The sequence below is a fragment of the Suncus etruscus genome, chromosome X, assembly GCF_024139225.1.
Source record: "Suncus etruscus isolate mSunEtr1 chromosome X, mSunEtr1.pri.cur, whole genome shotgun sequence".
Lineage (NCBI taxonomy): Eukaryota > Metazoa > Chordata > Mammalia > Eulipotyphla > Soricidae > Suncus > Suncus etruscus.
The window spans coordinates 54,483,399-54,511,016 of NC_064868.1; the positions used below are offsets into that span (position 1 = coordinate 54,483,399).

General features: G+C 37.5%; 1 protein-coding gene across 6 annotated transcripts in view; it reads right to left on the reverse strand.

Moving 5' to 3' along the window:
- Window positions 1-27,618, reverse strand: part of ARHGEF9 (Cdc42 guanine nucleotide exchange factor 9) — a 601,826-nt gene that overhangs the window by 157,024 nt on the left and 417,184 nt on the right. For all 6 annotated transcript variants that reach the window (XM_049767266.1, XM_049767262.1, XM_049767264.1 and 3 more), the window contains exon 6: window positions 3,604-3,733. In XM_049767266.1, coding sequence (XP_049623223.1) covers window positions 3,604-3,733 — 130 coding nt within the window. The remainder of the gene's footprint in view (window positions 1-3,603; window positions 3,734-27,618) is intronic.

Below are 27,618 nucleotides of genomic sequence, written 5' to 3' on the forward strand. Positions count from 1 at the left end.
TACAAAAGGCACCCACAGAATGAGAGAAACTATTCACCTAGTATCAGTCAGACAAGGGGCTAATATCTAAGATATACAAGTTACTGACAGAACGTAAAAGAAAAATAACATCTAACACCATCAAAAGTAGGGAGAAGAAACGAACAATTTCTCAAAGAAGAAATACAAATGGCCAAAAGTCACATGAAAAGATGTTCCACATCACTAATATCAGGGAGATGCAAATGAAAACAACAATGAGGTGCCATTTCACGCCACAGAGACTGGCACACATTACAAAGATCAAGAACAATCAGTTCTGGCAGAGAGGTGGGGAGAAAGGAACTCTCATTCACTGCTGGTGGGAATGCCATCCAGTCAATCCCTTATAGAAAACAATATGAAGATTACTCAGGAGCGATTTCTGAGTGCATAGCCAGGGTTAACTCCTGAGTGTCATCGGGTGTGGCTCCAAAACCAGTATATATATTCATCAGCTCTGTGTTTGATTTCCTGATCTCAAAAATATCTACACTTAAGCTACTTTAAATCTATTTTTTGTTTTTGTTTTGTTTTTCTTTTTTGGGGGGGGCACACCCGTTTGATGCTCAGGGGTTACTCCTGGCTAAGCACTCAGAAATTGCCCCTGGCTTGGGGAGACCATATGGGATGCTGGGGAATCGAACTGTGGTCCTTCCTTGGCTAGCCCTTGCAAGGCAGACACCCTACCTCTAGCGCCACCTTGTCGGCCCCTACTTTAAATCTTAATTAGATGCTTTTGTTGTCTTCATAATGAGTGTTGGGCTTCTCCCAATGTTTTGTATTTTATCCTTCTAAGGTAAATTTTGACAGACAAGTAGTCTGTCAAAGGTTTCTTTTATTGTCAAAGGCAAAGGTTTCTTTGAATGATAATTATATTTATTTAAATCCACAAATAGGGCCAGAGTGATAGTACAGCGGTAGGGAGTTTGCCTTGCTCGTGGCTACCCAGGAAGGACCTGGGTTTGATCCCCAGTGTCCCATATGGTCCCCAAACAGGAGCGTTTTCTTAGCACACAGCCAGGAGTAACCTCTGAGCATCACTAGATGTGGCCCAAAAGCCAAAAAAAAAAAATCCTCAAATAGAATATACAAACTTGGGGTCTGGTAAAAAAAAAATTTTTTTTTTTGCATTTTTGGTCACACCCAGTGGTGCTCTGGATTTTCTCCTGGCTTCACACTCAGAAATTACTCCTGGTGGTATTTCAGGGACCATATGAGGGATCTGTTTGGACACTGTGTCAGAAAAGTGCTCTACCCACTATACAATCACTCCGAACCCTAAATCTTACTTTTCTAAAAAGAAGCTTCCATGTGTATGTTTTATTTCTCTTCATGTCAAGTGGATCTACTTATGTGAATCTTCAAACAAGCATCAAAAACAAATGAGAAACAAACATTTTTGTAACTAAAATGAAGCACAGTTATAGACACTGTCTTTGTATGTGTGTGGCTTTACATTATCTGCTCAGCACCACAAAAATATAATGTAAATGACAAAATTTTCTCAGAAAGTACAGTGTTTCATAATAGGTTAATCTTGTGCATTCTATTAGCTGATTGAAGGTAAATATTATTACTCAGATATGTATGTAGGTAATACTTTTACTTATTTATTTGTATTTAAAAATTTCTATTGAAGCTTTAGGTCATATGGGATTTTAGAAGCAGCAATGAAAACTTGAGACAGCCTAAATTACCCAAATTGAGAGAAGCAGAAACACATATATGAAAAGAAATATTCCTGCTCTCTAGCCAAGTGCTCTGATTTACTGGTGTCTACATTTCACCTCTGTTCTTTTGAATCAGTGAAATTGGTTAACCTATCTTAGAGCCACCTTAATTGATTGTACTTTCTGAGAAAAAAATCCTTTTAATGCTTCTTGACCTTTAGCTTTACAAGGACTTGTTTTCTCTCACAACGAAGTGTTGCTGACTTGCCTAGATATAGACTCTATTAGAGAAACAAATCTCTTCTATATCACAAAATTAAGCAATTGGATTATATAATGTAGCAGGTTGGAAGATTATGTAAAAATGGCACACTGGAATTATTCACAATTATTAGAGGTAAAATAGATTCATTCTATATTTAATTCACTAGCTTTTATAAGTGGATGAGGATAAGAGATAGTTTTGCCTATTTTGAACCATATTCAGAGTGCCAAAGGTTCATTCATAATTTTATCAGATTAACTGAACCAAGACCACCTTGCTATAGATATAAAATAAACTCCCTTTCCATAAAAACTGAAAATTAGATGTGAGTTTTAACTTTGTTGATGAATTCCACCACTATTGCAACCATAATATATGTGTGTCATGTGAGTGTGTAGCATATATGTAAGTATGTGTTTGAGTTTGTGCATATGCCTCCTTAAGTATGGATAGGTTTATTGAAGTCAGCTAAGATCCCTGGTAATGCTGATGGTTCTAGAAGTCTTCAACATCATATTATAAATATATGGCAGACATTTTAGTTCTGACATCTAAAACATGGGTTTCTTTTAGACATTCCTGGAAGATTTTCTTAGATGCAACAATTCTGGAACTGAATCCCAAATAGTAGTCCCAACGACTGTAAAAAGGATATGAGTATTTGTCTCACTAATTTAGTCAAAGAAGGCCCTCCTAAAAGGAAGCTGTAAGTATTATGCAAGCTTATAGTATCAGAGCATCAATCTATTATGCTATCTTAGGAGTCAAAGAATTACTATTCTATTAATTCTGCCTCATTTTATTTCTTCAATTTTCCCATCCTCAGACAAAAACTCAACAAAACATAAAATTTCTTTTCAGATAATAAGTTTTTAAATCATATTCAACTTAAAAACGAATGGATCTCAGGTGCATTAGTGGTGTTAAGGACAGAACAAAATATCCATACCTGAGTCAAAAAAATGAAATTATGAGACTCAAACATTAACAACCAAACTTAAAAAGTTGTCTGTTATGATGGCAGGCTGGGGCAGTGGTGGTAGCATGGGAAGGACTCTGGAAACATTGGTAGAGGGAGGTTGACATTAATCTGGGGTTGGTCTTGAAACATTGTATGTCTAAAATATAACTATGAATAACATTTTGGGGGGGTTGGCCACACCCCGTTATGCTCAGGGTTTACTCCTACCTATGTGTTCAGAAATCACTCTTGGCTTGAGGACCACATGGGATGCCGGGGGTCCTAGGTTAGTACATGCAAAGCAGATGGCCAACCAATTTTGCTGCCGCTCTCGCTCCTGAATAACTTTTTTAATCACAATAGTTTACATAAAAATTAAAATAAATAATTCAAGGCTGAAGGGTTAGCACAGCAGTAGGGCATTTGCCCTGACCTAGAATGGATGCAGGTTCGATCCCCAGCATTCTATATAGTCCTCCCAGCCAGGAGTGCATTCTGAGCACAGAGCCAGGAGTAATACCCGAGTGCTGCTGGGTGTGGGCCCCCAAAAAATCCAACCAAAGAAAATTCAGTAGTTAGTATCTATGCTGCTTTTCAAACTGAATTTCTCTTCATCTTTGGCTAAATTGTGAAGTTCTTTATGTGATATTTAAATTTCCCAATGCCCCATTTGGTAAGAGTCCTACCTCCCAGTCTAGGACAGAGGCCTGCCATTGGGCAATCTTGTCAATATTTTCCAAACGTCGTTTGCGCTCATTGATCTGCTGAGTCACATTTCTCATAACAGCCAGAGCAGCTGCCACATATCTGTAGTCACTGTGAAGACACAAAAAGAAAATTTAATTACTTACTATTCCATACAACCAATATATTGGACACAATACCTTACAAATTTTTTTCTTCGCATTTCCTAAAGAAGCTCTTAAATTCAGCTGGATCCCATGCCACCTGGAATAAAAGACTATCTTTACAAGATATGATCAACTCCAATTCTATGTAAGGATAATTATTGGGCAGAACCTTTGAGAAGTCTTTTAAGAAAGAAAGCTTACCACAGTGAATTAAAGGGGAAAAGGGAGAGAGCGAGTGAGCTCAGGTGTGGGTAAGGATGTGAGAGAATCTTCCTATTGGTAGACTATATGCACAGGTGAAGGGTTTTTACACAGTATGACTGAAATTTAATCTTGAACAACTTTGCAATTGTAACAAAATCCGAACTGTATTATGAACAACTTGTAAACACAGTGTTTAAATAACATATTTTTTAAAAGAAAGATATCCTAATGGCTAAAGTTCCAACAGCCACTTTGTATTATAAGGATACAATCTATCTATGCTTCTTGATAACAGTAAATTGAAAGGAGCTTTATTTCTTTTTTTAGTTTTTGTTTTTGGGCCACAACTGGCAATGCTCAAGGATTACTCCTGGCTCTGAACTCAGAATTTGCTCCTGGCTCAGGGGACCATATGTGATGCTGGGGATCAAACCCACATCCTTCCTGGGTAAACTGCATGCAAGACAAATGCCCTAACACTGTGCTGCCACTCTGGCCCCAGCATTCATTTCTGATAGTTAAGAAATCATGACACAGTCATAGGTAACATATAGGTTACATAGGCTACTTAATATGAATAAAACAGGTCCCTATCTTTTTATGTGACTGGTTTTGTATCCTATGAGATGTAACTGGCCTAGAATAAGAAGGGAGTGTCATATACAGCCCACTCCAGACAACTTTACAATATTTTCAACTATTTTTTTTTCAAAAAACTGCCAAACATGAATTAACATACATACATTTGGCCTGAAATATAAAGGAAAATAGACGCAGCACTGTGATTAAGAACAGAGTGTGGAGTTCTCAGGTGCTGGGGGGAGGAAAGCAGGCAACTGAAGCTCAGAATGACCAGGCCACGGAGCCCAACGATGACCAGCTCTCAGGTCATGGGGGGAGGAGAGCAGGCAATCAGAGCTCAGAGCAACCAGGCCCCGGAGCCCAGTGGTACCCAGCACTCAGATTCTGGGGGGAGAGGGAACAGACAACCTGCTCTCAGAGCGACCAGTCTTGGAACCCAGCGGCACAGGCCCTCAGATACTGGGGAGAAGTGTGAGCGATCTACGCACAGCTTGGCCCTCCAACATTGTGGCCAGAAGCAGAACTGCACTGTCTGTCAGGAAAGGGGAGGCAATTGATCAGGCTTGACTAGAGGACATGGGAGGGTCCAAACATCAGTGACCTCATCCAGTGTACCCACTTAGAGCCACACTGCAGAGAAAAGAAGCAGCCCCACGTCATAGGTAGCAAAAGTGAGCTGAAGGCACTGCACTCCAAGCCAAAACAATAAATGAAAAAATATAGGTAAACTAAGGAAGACTCTAACATCCAGGAACATGGAGAGAAATCCTAACAAATTTTCAAGTCCACCAAAAAGCACAGACCCAATAGATGAAGACCTAAAAGCAGCCTTGAGAAAAGAAATGGAAGTCATGGTTAAAAAAATGAAAGAATCACTACCCAGTGATTACAAGAAATACATAGATGAACAAATCAACCAACTTAAAGAAGACCTATTACAGAACATGAGAGTTCTATACAAATGGAATTTAAGGAAATAAAAAACACCATAAATAGCCATACGAGCAGAATCACACAGTTGGAGAAGTGCATAGAAGAACTCGAAGAAAAACTGCAAACAAAAAACAAGAAGCCAAAAAAGAAATAAAAGATAAAGCACGGGAAGAAAACGTCCAATATTTAATGAACAAAGAAAAAAGAAATAATATAAGAATTAAAGGTATACCAGGAGGGGAGGAATAAGGAAAAGAGAAAGAACAAGTAGCTAGGGAAATAATAGCAGAAAACTTTCCCACCCTCTGGAAAGAGGCTTCAGTGCAAATAGAGGAGGTGGAAAGAGTCCCTAATAAAATAGGCCCTATCCTAGGTTCAGCACAAAGACCAAGATCACCAACCACAGAAGATGGACTAAAATGGCACTGAGGCAACAGAACCTCTAGATTCACAAAGACTGACTTCACCATAAGTCCCACCTCAGGATATGTACAGATACTGAGACCTCTAAACACAGAGCTCTGACTGTATCACACTGGACAGAGCAGAAGCCTTCCACACACCAAAAAAAAAACAAAAAACAAACCCACAACCGGGAGAGTAATGATCCTGAGCAAAGACTAGAGCTGATCCCATGACAGTATACTCCAAGGACGGAGAAACCCCATATCTCATAGGGCAAGTGAATTCCTTTTCGAATGACCCCAATATTTACTGTGCCAGGGCAGGAGGGAAAAAAATACAAAAAACACAAAACCTTGGTTATCTATATATATCTTACCTTCATTTATTATTGTTATTATTATTTTTATTTACCTAGCTATTTTGGTCGATTTCTCAGTTTGGATGTGATTATTGAAATTGTTGTCCCCAATTATTCTTATTTTTTTTTCTCTTCCTTTCTTTTCTTTCGTTATGTGCTATGCCATGTTTCTTATTTCAAGACCACGGCGTGTTTTTTGCTTGTTTGTGTTTGTTTTTTGTTTGTTTTGTTTTGTTTTTTTTTTTTTTTTTTTTTTTTTTTTTTTTTTTTTTTTTGGTTTTTGGGCCACACCCGGTAACGCTCAGGGGTTACTCCTGGCTATGCGCTCAGAAGTCGCTCCTGGCTTGGGGGGCCATATGGGACGCCGGGGGATCGAACCGCGGTCCGTCTCCTAGGCTAGCGCAGGTAAGGCAGGCACCTTACCTCCAGCACCACCGCCCGGCCCCTTTATCTGTTTTTTTTTTGTGGTGCTTATCGTTATAGCTGGAGTCCTCACTGGATATTTGACACTTCTTTTGGTACTGGTGGAGTGTTTCAACTTCTTTTTCTCCTTCATTTCCCAAATCGATGATGAGAACCTCTAGAAGGATTCTGCCCATTTTTGGGGTATTAAACTCTTACCCCAGTTTATTTATTTTCTCTTTTTCAGGCAAAACCACGCAACTTGAACTAGCTACCCCTGCCCCTACTTAGAGGGGGAAATAAGGGAGGCATCAAGACCAAACTGATGCAAGACTACTAAGTAGTTGGTTAGAGACAGAGGGGACCACATATTCTAGCCGCCCTGGGGGTGAGGGAAGAGGAAAAGGAAGGTAAGACAAAAACGGAGGTGTAGGGAGGACAATTTGGGGATGGGAATCCCCCCTGATTTTATGTAAATATGTACCTAAAATATTATTGTCAACAATATGTAAGCCACTATGATCAAAATAAAAATTATATTAAAAAAATAAAAAAATAAAATAGGCCCTAATAAACCAACACCAAAACATATAGTAATACAGATGGCAAAAAAACAAAGAGAAAGATAAACTCCTTAAAGCAATAAGGGAGAAAAAACCATCAAATACAAAGGAAGGAACATAAGAATCAAGCCAGATCTCCCATTGAAATAATTCAAGCAAGAAGACACTGGAATGACATATTTAAATGACTTAATGAAAGACATTTCCAACCCAATACCCATTAAAATTCTCATTCATATGGGAGGGTAGAATAAAAGCATTCTCAAACAAAAATGAACTTGCATTGTTTGTGAAAACAAAACGATTCTAAATGACCTACTCAGAGATGAATTACACAATCCAAACCCCTGATTGTAACAACAACCACCCTACACAACACAACTGCACAACAGCCATCTCTGTCAATAATCTCACTAAATGTTAATGGACTGAATCTCCCATTAAAACACACATAATAGAGAACTGGACTTCTGCTTTCTGCAAGCAACACACCTGCAAGTACAGGATAGGCACAGACTTAGAATAAAAGGATGAAAATCAATTATTCAGGCCAATGGAAAACAAAAAAGAGCAGGGACGGTCATTCCTATATCAGACCAAATTGCATTCTACCTCAAGAAAGTGATCAAAGACAAAGAGAGTCACTCACTACTTACTGAAAAGGGGAACACTAGATCAAGAAGTACTAACCCTGGTCAATATTTATGCACCTAATGTAGAGTCAGCACAATATGTGAGGCAATTGCTCCCAAACCTGGATAAACACATGAAGGAAAATATGATAATAGTAGGAGATCTTAATACTCCCATATCACCACTGGACAGATCAACCAGACAGAAAAATAGTGAAGAAATAAAAGCCCTAAATAAAAAATTAGAAAATCTAGGACTAATAATCCTATATAGTGCCCTCCACCCCCAGAAAGTAGAATACACATTCTTCTCAAGCCCACATGGAACCTTCTCCAGAATATACCATGCCTTAGGATATAAGTCTAATTTGTATAAAATCATAAATATAAGGACCTTTAGAAGCAACCTATCAGATAACTATGCAACAGAGGTCAAATTGGCTGTAAGAAGAAACAATGGAGAAAATCCAACACCTGTAGATTAAACAACATGCTGCTCAACAACAGCTAGATCAAAGAAGAATTCAAAGAAGAAATAAAAAGATTCCTTGAGACAAATGATAATGAAGAGATAACTTGTCAAAATTTGTCGGACATAGCAAAAGCAGTATATAGGGGGAACTCATAGCAATACAGGCCTATGTCAGGAAAGAGGAAAATGACAGAATCAATAGTTTAAAGGGTCATCTTAAAGAGCTGAAAGAACAGCAGCAAAAAATTCAATCACAACCAGAAGACAAGAAATAATAAAAACCAGAGCAGAAATTAACAAAAATATAAACTAAAAAACAATGCAGAAAAGTAATGAGACCAGGAGATTGTTTTTTGAAAAATAAACAAGGTAGACAAATCACTGGCAAGACTCACCAAAAAAGAAGGAAAACACCCAAATTAGTAGGATCACAAATGAAACGGGAGAGATTACAACAGAACTCCAAGAAATACAACATATCATGCAGTCTTATTATGAACAACTATACTCAGTTAGGCTAGAGAATCCAGTAGATATCGACAGATACCTATATAAATACCATCATCCTAAACTGGAAAAGGAGGATATAGAAAGCCTATACAGGCCAATCACTTCAGAGGAAATTAAAGCAATAATTAAGAAACTCTCTAAGAACAAAAGTCCAGGTCAGAATTCTATCAAAGATTCCGAGAAAACTTACTACCCTTGATCCACAGGCTCTTCCAAACCATTAAAAAGACAGGAATCCTCCCCAGCTCCTTTTATAAGGCTAATATCACACTCATTCCCAAAAATGGTAAGGACACCGCCAAGAAAGAAAACTACAGACCAATATCACTAAAGAACATAGATGCAAAAATACTCAACAAAATCTTAGCAAACAGAATCCAGCAGTAAATCCAAAAGATTATACACCATGACCAAGTGGGTTTCATCCCAGGTATACAAGGTTGGTTCAACATACGCAAATCAATCAACATCATACACCATATCAACAACAAGAAAGACAAAAACTGATGCAGGGAAGGTGTTTGACAAAATGCAAAACCCATTCTTGTTGAAAACACTCAGAAAAATAGGACTGGAAGGAACCATCCTCAAGATAGTTACAGACAACATTATTCTTAATGGCAAAAAACTGAAAATATTTTCACTAAAGTCAGGAACAAGGCAAGGCTGTCCACTCTCTCCACTGTTTTTTAATATAATCTTAGACGTTCTAGAAATAGCAATCCGACAAAAGAACAGAATCAAAGGAATCCAAATTGGGAAATAGGAACTCAAACTATCACTTTTTGCAGATGATATAATGATATATATCAAAAAACCTAAAGAGTCCACAGTAAAACTCCTAGAAACAATTAACCAATACAGCAAATTGGCTGGCTACAAAGTCAATACATAAAAGACAGTAGCGTTCCTCTATACAAATAACGAATTAGAGGAGAGAGATTAAAAATACAATCTCATTTAAATAGTATCAAAAATATTAAGTACCTAGAAATCAACCTTACAAGGGAAGTGAAGGACCTATACCAGGGAAACTCCAAAGCACTTCAGAAAGAAATTAAAGAGGATCTAAGGAAATAGAAGAACATCCCATGCTCATGATAGGTAGAATCAACATAGTCAAAATAACTATCCTACTTAAACTCCTATAAAGATTTAATGCAATTCCTATCCAAATTCAGACATCATTTTTAAAGACTTAGAACAATCAATCATAGAATTCATCTGGACACACAAAAGACCCAGGATAGCCAACTCCACACTGAAAAACAAGAAGTTGGATGGCATCTCTTTACCTAACCTGAAGCTATATTATAAAGCCATAGTAATCAAAACAGCATGGTACTGGAACAAAGAGCCTCTGACCAGTGGGTTAGAACAGAATTTCCAGGAAAATCTATGAAACTATGCAATCCCGTGGGGCCCAAATTTGAAAAATTGTGAGTGCTGCCTGTGTGTGCCTGTCTCCTGTCCTGTCACGTGAAACTCTTGGGAGTGGGCCGAAAAGAGGCTCCAGAAAACTCACTCTCCCAGAGGCCCATTCTAGGGTGGGAAAGCAAGGAACTGCTCCATAACATGAAAACCGGCTATAAACAGTACTTTGCTGAAGCCAGATCCCCTGTTTGTGATGTCAGGCTGGTAAAATCTACAAAACTATGCCTACCCTGTGGGGCTCGACTGTGAAAAATTGTGCTTCCTGTGTGTGTGTCTGTCTCCTGTCCTGTTGCATGAACCTCTTGGGAGTGGGCCGAAAAGAAGTTCCAGAAGAGCTCTTTGCTCCACTTCACTACGCGGCTGTGCACTCTTTCTAAGGAAAGAACACCATTGCAACAAGAAGAAAAAATCACACTAAGAAATGTGCTGGATCACTGAAGCCCAGCATTACTCTCTGGACTGTCTTCTCTGCTGCGTGCTCGGGCCTAAGATTTGATCCTGTGTGAGGCATCATCCATGGAGGACTCCCCTCCCTTGGAGGCAAGTTGACCCATCCAGAAAGGGCGGAGCCAGAGGAGTGTGATTGCCTACATCATTTAGCTAATGAATACCACCACAACACGTAGAAAAACCCACAACACAAGTGTGACAATGGGGAAACAATGCAGGCCAGCATCAGACATAGAGAATGAAGATGACAATTCTGATGACCAGATAATGACCAACCAACTAATCAACCTCTCAGATAAGGACTTTAGACAAGCAATATGGAAGATGCTCAAAGAACTCAAAGAAACCATGGATCGAGTTGAACTGAACACTAATAAGAACCAAGAAAATATGAAGACAGAAATCACAAAACTCCAAACTGAAATAACATGTCACCTAACAGGCCTGAAAAAGTCAGTAAACAAAGTGAATGACAAAATGGATAAGCCCTGGGACAGGGTATCAGAAGCTGAGAATAGACTTGGTGCTGTGGAAGATGAGATAAATAACAATTTCATACAGTGGGAGAGATTGGAAAAAAACTTAAAGTAAATGAACAGACAGTGGCAAAATTAGTCAAAGAATGGGAACAGATGAAAATAGAAGTCTATGATAAGCTCAACAGAAACAACTTAAGAATCATTGGAGTCCCAGAGACCCAGAAGGAAAATTTTCAGGAAGAATCAACCTTAAAGAACATCATTCAAGAGAGACTTCCAGAGCTAAAGAATAATGTGATCAAATCTTGCATGCTCGAAGAGTACCAACCAAAAGAAACCCCAGAAAAAATACCCCAAGACACATCCTAGTCACAATAACGAATCCCACAGAGAGAGACAGAATTCTAAAAACAGCAAGATAAAAAGGGAAATTACATTCAAGGGAGCATCCTTGAGATTTACAGCAGACCTGTCACCAGAAACACTCAAGGCCAGAAAGCAGTGGTGGGATATTGTAACAAGACTGAATAAAATGAATGCTTCACCTAGAATACTGTACCCAGCAAAACTCACTTTCCGGTTTGACGGAATAATACATGGTTTCACAGACAAAAAAACAGCTCAAAAACTTTACAGACTCAAAACCAGTCTTAAGAGAAAAACTGAAATACCTAATTTAAGACAAGACTAACCAAAAGACACACCAAATTTCGATATAAAGATGGCATTAAATCCCAGGACAATTCTTTCTCTCAACATCAATGGATGAAATGCACCAGTTAAGAGACACAGAGTGGCTAAATGGATCAAAAAATGCAATACAACCTTCTGCTGCCTACAAGAAATGCACCTGAATAGTCAGAACAAACATAGACTCAAAATAAAATGCTGGAGGAAAATTATCCAAGCAAACAACACCCATAAAAAAGTTGGAGTGGCCATACTAATATTAAATAATGCAAACTTTATACTCAGGAAGGTTCTAAGGGAAAAGATGGGCATTATATATTAATCAAGGGGTATGTAGAGCAGGAAGAAATAACTCTCCTAAACATATATGCACCGAATGAGGGGCCAGAAAAATATTTAATACAATTGTTGACAAATCTGAAAAATAATATCAATAACAACACACTAATTGTGATGGACCTCAACACGGCTTTGTCAACACTAGATAGGTCAACCAGACTGAAACCCAACAAGAATATACTAGACCTGAGGAGAGAAATGGAAGAAAGAGGCCTAGTGGATATATATAGGACACTCCATCCCCAGAAACCTTGATACACATTCTTCTCCAATGTACATGGGAAATTCTCCAGGATAGATTACGTGCTGGCACATAAAATATACCTCCATAATATCAAGAGGACCGAAATATTGCAGGCTACCTTCGCTGACCACAAGGCTCTATAATTATTTGTGAATTCCAAAGGGACACCGAAGAAAAAACGAAATCAAGGAAGAAATCTAAAGGTTCCTGGAAACAAATGACAATAAAGACACAAATTATCAGAACTTATGGGACACAGCAAAAGCAGTACTGAGAGGAAAATTTATAGCTTTGCAAGCACACATCAGGAAGGAAGAAGCTACCTGAGTAGCTTAATGACACAGGTAATAGAACTATAAAGTGCTCAACAGAAAGATCCAAAAATAGGGAGACAGAAGAAAACACCAAAGCTGAGAGCAGAAATGAACGAAGTGGAAACCCAAAAAACAATCCAAAAGATCAACGAAATCAGAAGTTGGCTTTTTGGAAAAATAAACAAGATTGATAGACCACTGGCAAAACTAACAAAGAAAGAGAGAGAGAAACTTGATAACTCGTATGAGGAATGAAAAAGGAGAGATCACTACTGATATGTCAGAGATACAAAGGGTAATCAGAAACTACTTTGAGAATCTCTACGCCACTAAAAATGAGAACCTGGAAGAAATGGATAAATTCTTGGACTCATAATCTTCCATGGTTGAAGGAAGAAGATGTATCTTTTCTAAACACCCCAATCACTATTTATGAAATTAAAATGGTAATCAGATGTCTGCCCCAAAACAAAAGCCCAGGCCCAGATGAATTCACTAATGAATTATTTCAAACTTGTGAAGAGGAATTAATACCAATCCTGGCAAGACTCTCTCATGAAATTGAACAAAGGGAAACACTTCCAAATAGCTTTTATGAAGCCAACATCACCTTGATACCTAAACCAGACAGAGATGCTACAAAAAAGAAAATTATAGACCAATATCACTGATGAATACAGATGCAAAGATCCTCAACAAAATCCTGGCAAATAGGATTCAAGGCCTCATTAAGAAGATCATCCACTACAATCAAGTAGGTTTTATCCCAGGAATGCAAGGATGGTTTAACATCCGTAAATTGATCAATGTAATACACAACATCAACAGGAAGAAAAATAAAAATCACGTGATCATATCAATAGATGCAGAGAAAGCATTTGATAAGTTACAACACCCATTCTTTATCAAAAGTCTCAACAAGACGGGAATGGAAGGAACCTTTCTCAATATAGTTAAGGCCATCTACCACAAGCCAGTGGTAAATATTATCCTCAATGGAGAAAAACAAAAAGCCTTCTTTCTAAATTCTTGCACAAGACAAGGCTGTCCTCTCTCACCACTCCTATTCAACATAGCACTGGAAATACTCGCTATAGCGATTAGGCAAGAAGAAGATATCAAGTGAATTCAGATAGGAAAGGAAAAAGTCAAACTCTCACTGTTTGCAGATGACATGATACTCTACTTAGAAAACCCTAAAGACTTTACCAAAAAGCTTCTAGAAACAATAGACTCATATAGCAAGGTGGCAGGCTACAAAATTAACACACAAAAATCAATGGCCTTTTTATACACCAATAGTAATAAGGAAGAAATGGACATTAAGAAAACAACCCCATTCACAATAGTGCCACACAGAACCTCAAATATCTTGGAATCAACTTGACTAAAAATGTGAAGGATCTATAAAAGAAAACTATAAACCTCTGCTCCAAGAAATAAGAGAGGACATGCGGAAATGGAAACACATACCCTGCTCATGGATTGGCAGGATTAACATTATCAAAATGGCAATACTCCCCAAGGCATTATACAGATTTAATGCGATTCCTCTAAAGATACCCATGACATTCTTCAAAGATGTGGATCAGGCACTTTTGAAATTCGTTTGGAGCAATAAACACCCTAGAATAGCTAAAACAATATTTGGGAAAAAGAATATGGGATAAATTACTTTCCCCAACTTTAAACTTTACTACAAAGCAATAGTTATCAAAACAGCATGGTATTGGAATAAGGACAGGCCCTCCGATCAGTGGAATAGGCTTGAATACTCAGAAAATGTTCCCCAGACATACAATCACCTAATTTTTGATAAAGGAGCAAGAAATCCTAAATGGAGCCAAGAAAGCCTCTTCAACAAGTGGTGTTGGCACAGCTGTCTGGCCACTTGCAAAAAATTGAACTTAGACCCCCAGCTAACATCATGTACGAAGGTAAAATCCAAATGGATTAAAGACCTCTATATTAGAACCAAAACCATAAGATATATAGAACAACACATAGGTAAAACACTCCAGGACATTGAGACTACAGGCATATTCAAGAGGAAACTGCACTCTACAAGCAAGTGAAAGCAGAGATTAACAGATGAGAATATATTAAACTGAGAAGCTTCTGCACCTCAAAAGAAATAGCACCCAGGATACAAGAGCCATCCACTGAGTGGGAGAAACTATTCACCCAATACCCATCAGATAAGGGGCTAATCTCCAAAATATACACGGCACTGACAGAAATTTACAAGAAAAACATCTAACCCCATCAAAAAATGGGGAGAAGTAATGGACAGACACTTTGACAAAGAAGAAATACAAATGCGAAAAGACACATGAAAAAATGCTGCACATGACTAATCATCAGGGAGATGCAAATCAAAACAACTATGAGGTACCACCTCACACCACAGAGAATGGCACACATCACAAAGAATGAGAATAAACAGTGTTGGTGTGGATGTGGAGAGAAAGGAACTCTTATCCACTGCTGTGGGAATGCCGTCTAGTTCAACCTTTATGGAAAGCGATATGGAGTTTCCTTCAAAAACTGGAAATCGAGCTCCCATACGATCCTGCTATACCACTCCTAGGAACATATCATAGGAACACAAAAATACAATATAAAACCCCTTCCTTACACCTATATTCATTGCAGCACTATTTACCATAGCAAGAATCTGGAAACAACCAAGATGCCCTTCCACAGACTAATGGCTAAAGAAACAGTGGTACATATACACAATGGAATATTATGCAGCTGTCAGGAGAGATGAAGTCATGAAATTTTCTTTTACATGGATGTACACAGAATCTATTATGCTGAGTGAAATAAGTCAGAGAGGGAGAGAGAAACACAGAATGATCTCACTCATCTATGGGTTTTAAAAAAAATGAAAGACAATTTTTGCAATAATAATTTTCAGACATAGAAGAGAAAAGAGCTGGAAGTTCCAGCTCACTTCAGGAAGCTCACCACAAAGAGTGATGAGTTTAGTTAGAGAAATAACTACATTTTGAACTGCCCTAATAATGAGAATGTATGAGGGAAATGGAAAGCTTTTCTAGAGTACAGTCCGGGGTCTGGTGGACAGGAGTGAGATTTGGGACATTGGTGATGGGAATGTTGCACTGGTGATGGGTGGTGTTTTTTACATGACTGAAACCCAAACACAATCATGTATGTAATCAAGGTGTTTAAATAAAATATATAAAAAAAGAAAAAAAAGAACAGAATTTACAGATATAAACCCCCAAGATATACAGTCAACTAATATTTGACAAAAGAGCCAAGAACTTGAAATGGAATAAAGACATTCTCCTCAACAAATAGTGTTGATAGAACTGGAAAACCACATGTAAGAGACTGAAAGTTGACCCATACCTCACTCCTTATACAAAGTCAACTCAAAATTGAATAAAGACCTTGAAATCAGACCAAAATATATAAAGTCTATTGAGGAAAATTAGGCAGAACACTCCAAGACCAATATATCAAAAATGTCTTTTTGGACAAGAACTTTAGCATCAAACATAAACAGATGGGACTACATCAAACTAAAAAGCTTCTGCATGGCAAAAGAAACCATACTTAATACAAGAAGACAGTTAACTAAATGGGAAAAATCTTTGCACTCAACACATCATATAAAGGACCGATATCTAGAACATACAAAGCACTCAGAAAGCTGAGATCCCTAAAATCTAATGAAGCCATAGAAAAGTGGGGAGATGAAATGAATAGACACTTCTCTAAGGAAGATCTAAAGATGGCCAACAAACACATGAAAACATGTGCACCTTCACTCATTATTAGGGAAATCCAAATCATGACAACAATGAGGTACCACCTTACACCAGTGAGGATGACTCACATCAAAAACAATGGGAACAATTTCTGTTGGCGGGGATGCAATATGAAAGTAACCCTCACCCACTGTTGGTGGGAATGCCCCTATTCCAACCCCTATGGAAAACAGTCTGAAGAATGCTCAAGGAACTCAGATTTGAGCTGCCATTTGACCTAGCATCTAGGTATCTACCCCCAAGTCGAAAGGACATTCATCCCAAAGTATGTATGCACCCCGCTATTTATTGCAGCACTCAGTATAATAGCCAAGATTTGGAACCAACGTCGATGTCCAACAACAGACGAGTGGATCATGAAGATGTGGTATCTACACACAGCGGAATACTACATATCAGTTAGAAATGAGACAATCATAGACTTTGCAGCAACGTGGATGGATCTAGAAAATATTATGTTAAATGAAGTAAGTCAGAATATGTAAGATAAACACAGAATGATAGCACTATTCTGAAATACCTAGACTATACACCATATATACAGGCAATACTCTATGACCAAATAACAGGGTTTAATAGGGTAGAAACTATAATCACTGTAATTGTCAACATATACTGGAGAGTAGTGCCCAGAACATGTGGAAGAGGAACAACATAAAGCCTCGACTACACGCTATACCAAAAAGAAACCAGCAACAGCAGAAACAGTAGCGTATATAGAACAGGTATATATTTAACCTTTTACTGCAAAGGCCCACAATATCATCTTGGGGACCTTGTACAGGATTACAGGTAAAGAATATAATGGGAAGTCACTGACTCCAACGGAAACATATCATAAAAACATGTTTTAATGCCTTAATCTTACTATATTTAAAATAACCTCTCAGCTTTTCTGTCCACTGGTATTCTTGGAAACAAAGGGTGGACAACCTAAGGTGGCACCTAGGTGCTCAGTCACACTAGATACCATATCAGCTTGCTTTATAAAAATGTCTTGATAAAACACTTTAACATACCCTTTATCTCTAGGTTATGCCCTCTTTTAGTACCTGAAACATGTGATCAGCCATGTTGCTGAAGCAGCAACTGTGACCAAAGACTTATACTACAGAGCCTACTCATCAAGCACGCTCAAGAAAACTAACATTCCCTTGCTCTTTTCTCTTCTCACTACTTCTTTTTCCCCCTTTTCTTCTACATTTTCCCCCTCATTATAATCAATTCAATCCATGTCAAATAAAAACCACACTGTTACCTCCTCTTTAGGAAAGGAAAGTTGTTGTGTAAGGTGCTGTGGACAATAATGCATACGGTAAACACCTAGATAGATAGACCTCACTAACACAGTGTTTAGTACTCGAGATGGGAAACGTATATGTACCCAAAAGTTGATCTATTAGTTTTTTCTACCTTATATGTTCTATATTTACCTATCTTTCTGTACTCAGCTTATTTCTTGCTATCCCTCTCCTCTTTTTCTTAAGCTATACCAAAGCTAACTATTATATGTTTATATGTGGGCATGAGCACACAGAGATAGGACTATCCTTGAGACCAAACCTAAATTATAAATAACCCATACCTATAGTGTATATATTTCCTCCTATATACTATCCCTTCTCCCCCTTCAGAAATCTGACTATCTCTTCACCCTCAATCCCAACCCGATTTCCCACCTTATTTATTTTATTTTATTTTATTATTTTATTTTTTTTGGTTTTTTGGGCCACACCCGTTAGATGCTTAGGGGTTACTCCTGGCTAAACGCTCAGAAATTGCCCCTGGCTTGGGGGACCATATGGGATGCTGGGGGATCGAACCGCGGTCGCGATCTTTCCTTGGCTAGTGTTTGCAAAGCAGACACCTTACCTTTAGTGTCACCTCGCCGGCCCCGGTTTCCCTCTTTATTAAAACTCTTGACCCTCAGCTCTTAATCCATTAGGTATCAAGACTGACCTCCTACCCCAATGAACAAGTACCCAGCACCCAAACGAAGGGACAGCCACTTAGACCCACACGTTGTCCCCGGCAAGAAAATACAACCAACGCCCCTGCTGACTCATGCTGTGTGGCCCTCCTTATCACCTCTCTTTAACGTGGACTGTTGTTTGATACTGGACTTAGTTCCAAAAGGATCCCCACTGCAAGAACTCTACCCGAGACATCTCTGCCCAGAATATTTTCTCAATCTCAAAAAGGACAAGTTGTGTGATGAAAATGCGCCCTGGAGCCCACACCCCACAAGAAAATCTCAAAAGACAATGAGAAGCCTATATTTCCTTCATAAGTTTAAGACCTATATAACACTACCTCTTTACCTGTTTTCCCTCAATTGTAAGGCAGTCACTTTGTTCCTTTCACTTTGTTCCAGTCAATTTGTTCCTTTAATTACTTTTTAAATTAATTTTAAGAATTCCTTTTTCTTTATATATATATGTGAGCATATATATATATATCTTTATTTTTTGTCTTGTTTCTGTTTTCTTCCCTTTCCACCCCAAATGCACCAGAAATATAATGTAACACAATTTCTTCCTGCAAAGGCATACTACAAAAAGGGAAATCTTATGTATAAATACAAGCTCTTATCTACTAGGGATAAGAACTCACAATTTTTCACAATACAGGGGTACCTTCCACCTTGAACACATGTCATGGGAACCAACTTAGACCACAGTTGATTAGACACTGACCGTCCAGCCTTGAATCCTGGAGCCCAGACATAGAAATGAAACAGTTCTCCACAATAGCTCCAGGAACCAAATCCCCTTCAGGACATCCTTAATACTACTCTGGTGCTAACATGCACTAGTTCTAATATGATATCCTGACAACGAGGAAATGGGATCAACTTAATCTAAGACATGTTGTCTTACCTCACCATCTAACGATAAGACAAAATCAGAAGACTTGTCACCCTTTGATCTGTGCAAAAGCCAAGATCACTATCTACAGATGACTGACTGTGACAACCATGACTGGGAAGAATGTATCCTGGGACCAATAAACAAGCCCTAGTCTAGGTTTTGGTCTACGATCTGTACAACAACCAAGATCTCTAATTCCAGAGGTCTGACTGAGACAATTGCAACTGAATGAGTCTTCTGGAAATATAACGAAAGGCTCTATCCCAAGCTCCAATCTAGGATCAGCACAATGACCAAGACCACCAACTACAGAAGATGGATTAAAATGACAGTGAAGGAACAGAACTTCTAGAACCACAAAGAAAGACTTCATCATAAGCTCCATTCTGTGCAGATACCATGATGGAGCAGAAGTCTTCCATACACCACAAAGGCACTGAAGGGAGAATAAATAAACATGAAAGGAGTCTATAGTTATTCCCATGACAGTCTGCTTCAAAGGAGGAGAAACCCTGTATCTCTTAGGCCAAGGGAATTCCCTTTCTAATATCCCCAATATTTACTGTGCCTGTGCAGGAAAAAAAACAGCATAAAATAATCTTATTTATTTATCTATCTATCTATCTATTTATTTTTTGATTTCTTTGTTTTGGTTTGGATATTGAAGTTGTCTCCAATTATTTTCTTTTTTTTCTTTTTGCACTTTGTTATGATTTTATTTCAGAATCATGGTTATTATGTGGTGCTTGTCTTCATTGCTGTAGTGCTCACTGGATTGTTTATTTGATATTTATTTTTGTATTGTTGTGGTGTCTCACTTCCTTTTTCCCTTTCCTCTCTCAAACTGAGGTTGAGAGCTTTTAGAAGGACTCCGTCTATTTTCGCCATATTTGATTTTTACCCCATTTTATTGCTTTCTTTTTCTTCAAACAAAACCACATAACTTGATCTAGTCCCACCTCTCAAATAGAGGGGGAATAATGGAGGGTACTAAGACCAAATAGTTGTATGATCACTAAGTAGTAAGCTAGATACAGAGGGGACCACTTATACTGGCAGCCCAGGGGGGGAGGGTGGGGGATATGGGATGCAGGATGAGAATGGGGGTGGAGGGAGGACAACTTTGTTGATGGGAATTCCCTTGATTAAATGTTAATATATACCTAAAATATTACTGTAAAAGATATGTAAGCCACTTTGGGCAAAATAAAAATTATAAAAAAAAGAACAGAGTGTGAAGACAGTCATTTTGTAAGTTTTTTATTGGCCATTTGGTTGACTCAGTCTCTTCTTCTATAAAATGTGGTAAATTATAGTAATATTTTGAGGTTTTAGTAATCAATGCGCTTTTTTCTAAGCTCATAACAAACATTTATGTATTAATAAAATAAAATATTTATATAGTCTAGATATCATATGTGTTGCCTCTCAAAAGGCCTAGTACAAGCCTATTGGCTCAGCTTCCTAGGACCTTAGATAACTCACTTGTTGAAGTTTATAGCACCCATTTTTCTCAGTTTATTTGATCTGATTTATAGTTAAATGGCTCCTATGGATGGTAGACAGCATGTGAAATCCAAACATTTAGTGATTAAACTATAATCATAGAAGATAAATCATTTTATAGAAAAGCTTAACACACTTTTCTAACAAACCTCACGAAAGTATCAGAGTCTGAGAGAATAAATGCTTTTCTAAAAGGTGTGTATGCAGTCAGTTTCTCGTCCTTGATCTGTGTGGTTTTGAATTAAGACAGAAGAAAAACAAAAATTATAGGGAGGCATTACACCACTGTCTTCAGACATCCATCCATTTTATGATTTCCAGCAGCGGATAGTCTCATATTTAGTTTCAAGTTGACCATTAAAAACAAACTACCTATTCAGAATGAGTGGTTGCATCACTGTATATAAATTTCAACAGAACTTGGTCTATTACTTTAAAATATGCTATTTGTGATTTTGTAGGGATAACTTTAAACCTGGTTAGTTCTTTTGGTAGAAGTATAATTTTGCCAATGCCAATACTTTCCAGACATGAACAGGGGGTGTTATTTTATTTCCTCATAATTATTTATTTAGAAGTGGTTTATAGTTTTGGTGTTTGGATACTTATTTGGGGGGGCATAGCACATGGAGTTGCTTATGGCTTATTCCCGGCTCTGTACTTAGGGATTCTATTAATCTTTTGTGATGATACATGATTCCAGGAATTGAACATGGGTCAATTTCATAAAAGGTGCATACCCTATATACCATACTATTTCTCCAGCTGCAAGTTTTCTTTTTCTTTTTTATTTAATGTAAGAACCATGATTTACAGTTATTGATAGTTGAGTTTTAGGCATGTAATATGACAACACCAATCCCATCTCTGCTATCAATTCTATTCAAAATTCTCCCATATTTTGTCATCCATATAATCAACCATTTCTGCCCATTAACTGCCACCATGGCAAGCATATTCATCTTCAGTGATTTCAGCTTAGATCTAATGTTTTTGGTGTTGTTGAGTATGTGCTTTGGAGTTATATCTATAACACTCTCCCACATCTCCAATATAACTGAAGCCCTGACTCTTTTTCCCGTACTACTTTACTTTCTTATCTTCTAGCCTCAATTAATTTTCTTCACTGTTCTTGTCCACCCAAAGATATGGGTTCAAAGTGATCTATATAATCTCTTTATTACATTATGTATACTAATACAATTATTTTATATAACACAGTGAGAACATCCTGTATCTCTCTTCATCTGTCTTACTTCACTCAACATTATATTTTCCATATCCAACAAGGTTAGAGCAAATTTTAAGATTTATTTTAAAATGTTATCATTTCTTGCAGCTTTATAGTACTCCAATGTGTGTATTTATCCCATCTTCATAATCTGTTCATCTGTCCTTGGACATCTAGGTTGGTTTCATATCTTACTATTGTACTTACTGCAACAATAAATAATGGTGTGCTTTTGAAAAAATGATTTTTAAGTCCTAGAGTACCCAAAAGTGAATTGTTGCATCATATGGCAGCTCGATTCTATGTTTACTAAAGATTCACCATGCTGTTTTCCACTGGGATAAAGCAAGACAACATGCATATTGACTGTGAATGAGCACCACATCCCCATCAAGACAGATTGTTCTTTCAAGTTTTATATGTGCCATTCTAACTGGTATGGGATAACATTGTTGTCAATATTTGGATTTCATAATGATAAGTAATGCAGAGCACTTTTTCATGTACCTATTGATATCTTCTTGTCTTCCTCTGAGAAGTGCCTGTCAATTCCTTGCCATAATTCTGATAGGATTTTGAATGATCTTGTGGATCTTTGTTACAGCTTGATATATCCTGGATATTAATTCTCTATTTCAAATACTGAATTTAAATATTTTCCCATTCAGTTAGCCATCTTCTAAGGTTAGCTGGTGTATCTTTTGCCATGTTGAAACTCTTTAATTTGATCTATTCATTAGTTCATGTTTAATTTTGTTGCTTTCTCCAGTGGCATCAGATTATTAAAGATACCTTTGAGGTCGAAATCTTGGTGTATTCTGCCTATATTTTTCTAAGTGTACTTTTAAATTTTTGATCAGATCTCTAGGTCTTTGATCCAGTTTGGGTTGACTTTTGTGTAAGTGTGAGATATCACTGATTTAATTTCTTATATATAATTATCTGGTTTTCCTTTGTTGAAGAAGCTATCTTTACTCATTTTCTTGCCCTCATCTTTTATTAATAATTAAGTGTTTAAATATATGGATTTTTATTCTTGGGTATTCAACTCTGACCCATTGATAGGAGAATCAATCTTTATTACAGTACCAGGCAGTTTTTCTGTCAGTACATTTAGTTTATATATTATTATTATTATCATTATTATTATCATTATTAGTTTTTTGGCCACATCTGGTTGATGCTCAGATGTTATTCCTGGCTACACTCTCAGAAATTGCTCCTTGCTTGGGGGACCATATGGAATGCCGGAGGATTGAACTGCAGCCCATCCTAGGCTAGTGAGCACAAGGCAGATGCCTTATCGCTTGCACCACCACTCAGGCCCCTCGTTTATATTATTTTTAAATAAATCCTCTTTGACAGAGAAAAACTATATTTTATTGGTCTTTAACCAAGATCAGTTCAATTCAAATAAAAGGGAAATTTAATCTAACTGAATATAATATGTAGACATTTTTGTCTTACTATAAGATTGTTCATGCAAGTGCATACATCAAAACTATTCTAGCACCACTATCAAAACACCACTTTATGTAAAATTTATTGTCAAAAAAGCTGTCTTTAGCAATGTAAACATTTGTACAAATAGACTTTAAAAGATTAAAATGGATAGTAATAACAAAAAAACTAAATATTAAGATATGATAAATTCAATAAAATATTATATAATACAGTTTTAATGAGAACTTAATAATTTTGTAAAATTGAGGCATGAAAAGAGTAATGCATTAACTCTCAAAATAGAATTAACATGCTGAAGATTATAATGTAAAGTTTACCTCAGAAAACTAAGGGGATAAACAAAACCATGTAGTGAAAACCAAATTTGGTTTTAATAGTTACAACAGTTATATTATTGCAAAAGCACAGTGGCATAAATCAGGATATACCTGAATATGAATATGAACATTCTAGTCACTTTCTGCAAGCCACAGTGGATGATGGATATTGTAAACTACAGATATCCAATGCCCAGATACATTAACACTGAACACAGAGGAAGCTAGTTTAGTTTTCTGCATTCAAAAGTCGACCCTTCACAGACTTATAAATAAATTCTTGAAATGATTCATCATGAAATAAGTGCACAGTTACAAAGTTGTTCCTGATTGAGTCATACAACATCTAACACCCTTCACCAATTTACATTTCCAACCACCAATGTCCCCATTTACCCCCCCCCCCCGTTCTCCTCTGGTCGTTTTCTCTGCCTGAATCTGTGACAGACACACACACACTTCCTCTTCCATTTTTTCTTCTAGACAGTATAAAACATCTACACAATAGAATATTATATAGCAGCTAGGACCAATGAAGTCATGAAACTTGCTTATTCACGGATTAATATGGAGAGTGTTATGCTTGTTTTTGTTGTTGTTGTTGTTGTTGTTGTTAATGCCTGGCAGTGCTCAGGTTCCATCAAAAAATGGGGAGAAGAAATGGACAGACACTTTGACAAAGAAGAAATACAAATGGCCAAAAGACACATGAAAATATGCTCCACATCACTAATCATCAGGGAGATGCAAATCAAAACAACTATGAGATACCACCTCACACCCCAGAGATTGGCACACATCACAAAGAATGAGAACAAGCAGTGTTGGCGGGGATGTGGAGACAAAGGAACTCTTATCCACTGCTGGTGGGAATGCTGTCTAGTTCAACCTTTATGGAAAGCAATATGGAGATTCCTCCAAAAACTAGAAATCGAGCTCCCATACGACCCAGCTATACCACTCCTAGGAATATACCTAGGAACACAAAAATAAAATACAAAAATCCCTTCCTTACACCTAAATTCATTGCAGCACTATTTACCATAGCAAGACTCTGGAAACAGCCAAGATACCCTTCAACAGATGAAAGGCTAAAGAAACTGTGGTACATATACACAATGGAATATTATGCAGCCATCAGGAGAGATGAAGTCATGAAATTTTCCTATACATGGATGTACATGGAATCTATTATGTTGAGTGAAATAAGTCAGAGAGAGAAAGACACAGAATGGTCTCACTCATCTATGGGTTTTAAGAAAAATGAAAGACATTTTTGCAATAATAACTTTCAGACTCAAAAGGGAAAAGAGCTGGAAGTTACAGCTCACCTCATGTAGCTCACCACAAACAGGGATGAGTTTAGTTAGAGAAATAACTACGTTTTGAAATATCCTAATAAAGAGAATGTATGAGGGAAATAGAAAACCTATCTAGAGTATAGGCGGGGTTGGGTGGGGAGGAGGGGGAGATTTGGGACATTGGTGATGGGAATGTTACACTGGTGATGGGTGGTGTTCTTTACATGACTGAAACCCAAACACAATCATGTATGTAATAAAGTTGTTTAAATAAAAAAATTGGTTTGCTCCTATAAGAATATACACACACAAAAAAATTACTCCCTAAAGACCAGGAATGTCAGAAATTGAACTCAGTTGGTACCTTGTAAGGCAAATGCCCTACCCTCTGTGCTATTTATCCAGGTCCAAAGAGTATTATGGTGAGTAAAATGAGTAAGAGGGAGAGGGGTAGACAAAATGATTACTCTCATTTGTGTGATATAACAAAGATAATATGGTACTAATATCCAAAAACAATATAGGTGAGGGCCAGGAGGACCAGTCCACTTATAAAGCTTGCCAGAAACAGTGGTGGAGTACAAGTAGGACAGAGATGGGAGGACGATGACAATGATAATTGGAAATGAACATTTTTGACAAGAATTGGGTGATATGCATAATACCCCTTCAGTAAAAATATTTCAAATCCAGTATCATTCAATTTGAATTACAGTAGCATTAAAATACAATGCCAAATTATATGAGGGTCCTCCACATTTCTTTTTTTTCTATGACTTGTGCTACTTGTAACATTCTGATTCCATACAAACTTTATTACTGACTTTTTATTAATAATTTTATTATGATCAACGTGGATTACAAATCTTTCACAGTAATATTTTAGGTACATAAAGGCATTAAACCTGAGGCACTCTCACCACCAGTAATGTCCTCCCTCCAATCCTGTTCCCAGTATGCATCCCATATCCCCCTCCTCTGACCCCAGGGCTGCTAGTGTAAGAGATCCCCTCTGTATATAGCTTGTTGTAGATTGGGCATCCATTCTGTTGTCATTGGCTTTGGATTTGGTGTTTAAGTCTGATCATTTTTTTAGATATACTCAATGGTCATACAATTGTTTGGTCTTGGTACCATCCATTTCCCCCCTCAATTTATGAGACAGAACAATATGATTCAAGTTATGTGGTTCTGTTTGAAGGGAAAGAAATAAAAACAAACAAACAAACAAACAAACAAAAAAGCCAGGAGGGGTCCATCTAGAGGGTTATAAATTTCAATTTAAGATAAGAAAGGGAAAAAGGAAAAAAATCACAAAAAGACCAAAAATACAACCCCCACAACCCCCCCAAAACCAGACAAACAAGAAAACAAAGAACAAAAGTAAACTACAATGACAAAAAACAAAACCGAAAAGCACCACCGCTATACAGACAATCAAAAATTATGAGCCCAAAATAAAAAAAGGAAAAAAAAAAGAAAAAATATGTGCTTCTTTTCCTCCCCCTTTTTGCATAGGCATAGTAAATGTTGGGGAGATTAAAAAGGGAATTCCCTTAGCCTAAGAGATACAGGGTTTCTCCACTTTTGAAGCATACTGTCATGGAATAACTAGAGGCTCCTTTTACTCTATTTTACTCTTCTACTCTCTTTTACTCTCCCTGAAGTCTTTTTGTGGTGTCTGGAAACTTTATGCTCAGTCTTGGATGATAAAATCAGGCCTCTGTAGCTAGAGATCGTGCTATCTGCACAGATCATGGAATGGAGTCTAGAATAGAGTCTTTCTTTACTGTTCTAGAAGTTCTGTTCTAGCACTGTTGTTTTTCTTTCTTTTTTATTTATTTCTTTTAATTATCTTTATTTAAACACCGTGATTACAAATATAATTGTAGTTGTATGATTACAGTCATGTAAAGAACACCCCCCTTCACCAGTGCAGGATTCCCACCACCAATTTCCCAGATCTACCTACTCCCCACCCCACCCACACCTGTACTCGAGACAGGCTTTCTTTTTCCCTCATTCATTGACATTGTTATGATAGTTTTCAGTGTAGTTATTTCTCTAACTGCACTTATCACTCTATGTGGTGAGCTTCATGTCATTAGCTGCATCTACATGAGAAGATGGGGAGAAGTAAGGGTTGGGACTAAGGCAGTAAAATATTAGAAATGAGCTTTGTAGAGCAGTATTAAGGTCACAATACAAGATGGATATTATGGATATATAGAATATATGCATACAATACTATCAATATGAAAACAAGGAGAAAAAATTTCCACTGACTGTCCCAACATAAACCAGTGCTAGAATGGCCTGCCCTCCTCCCAGCGCGCATTCCCATTAG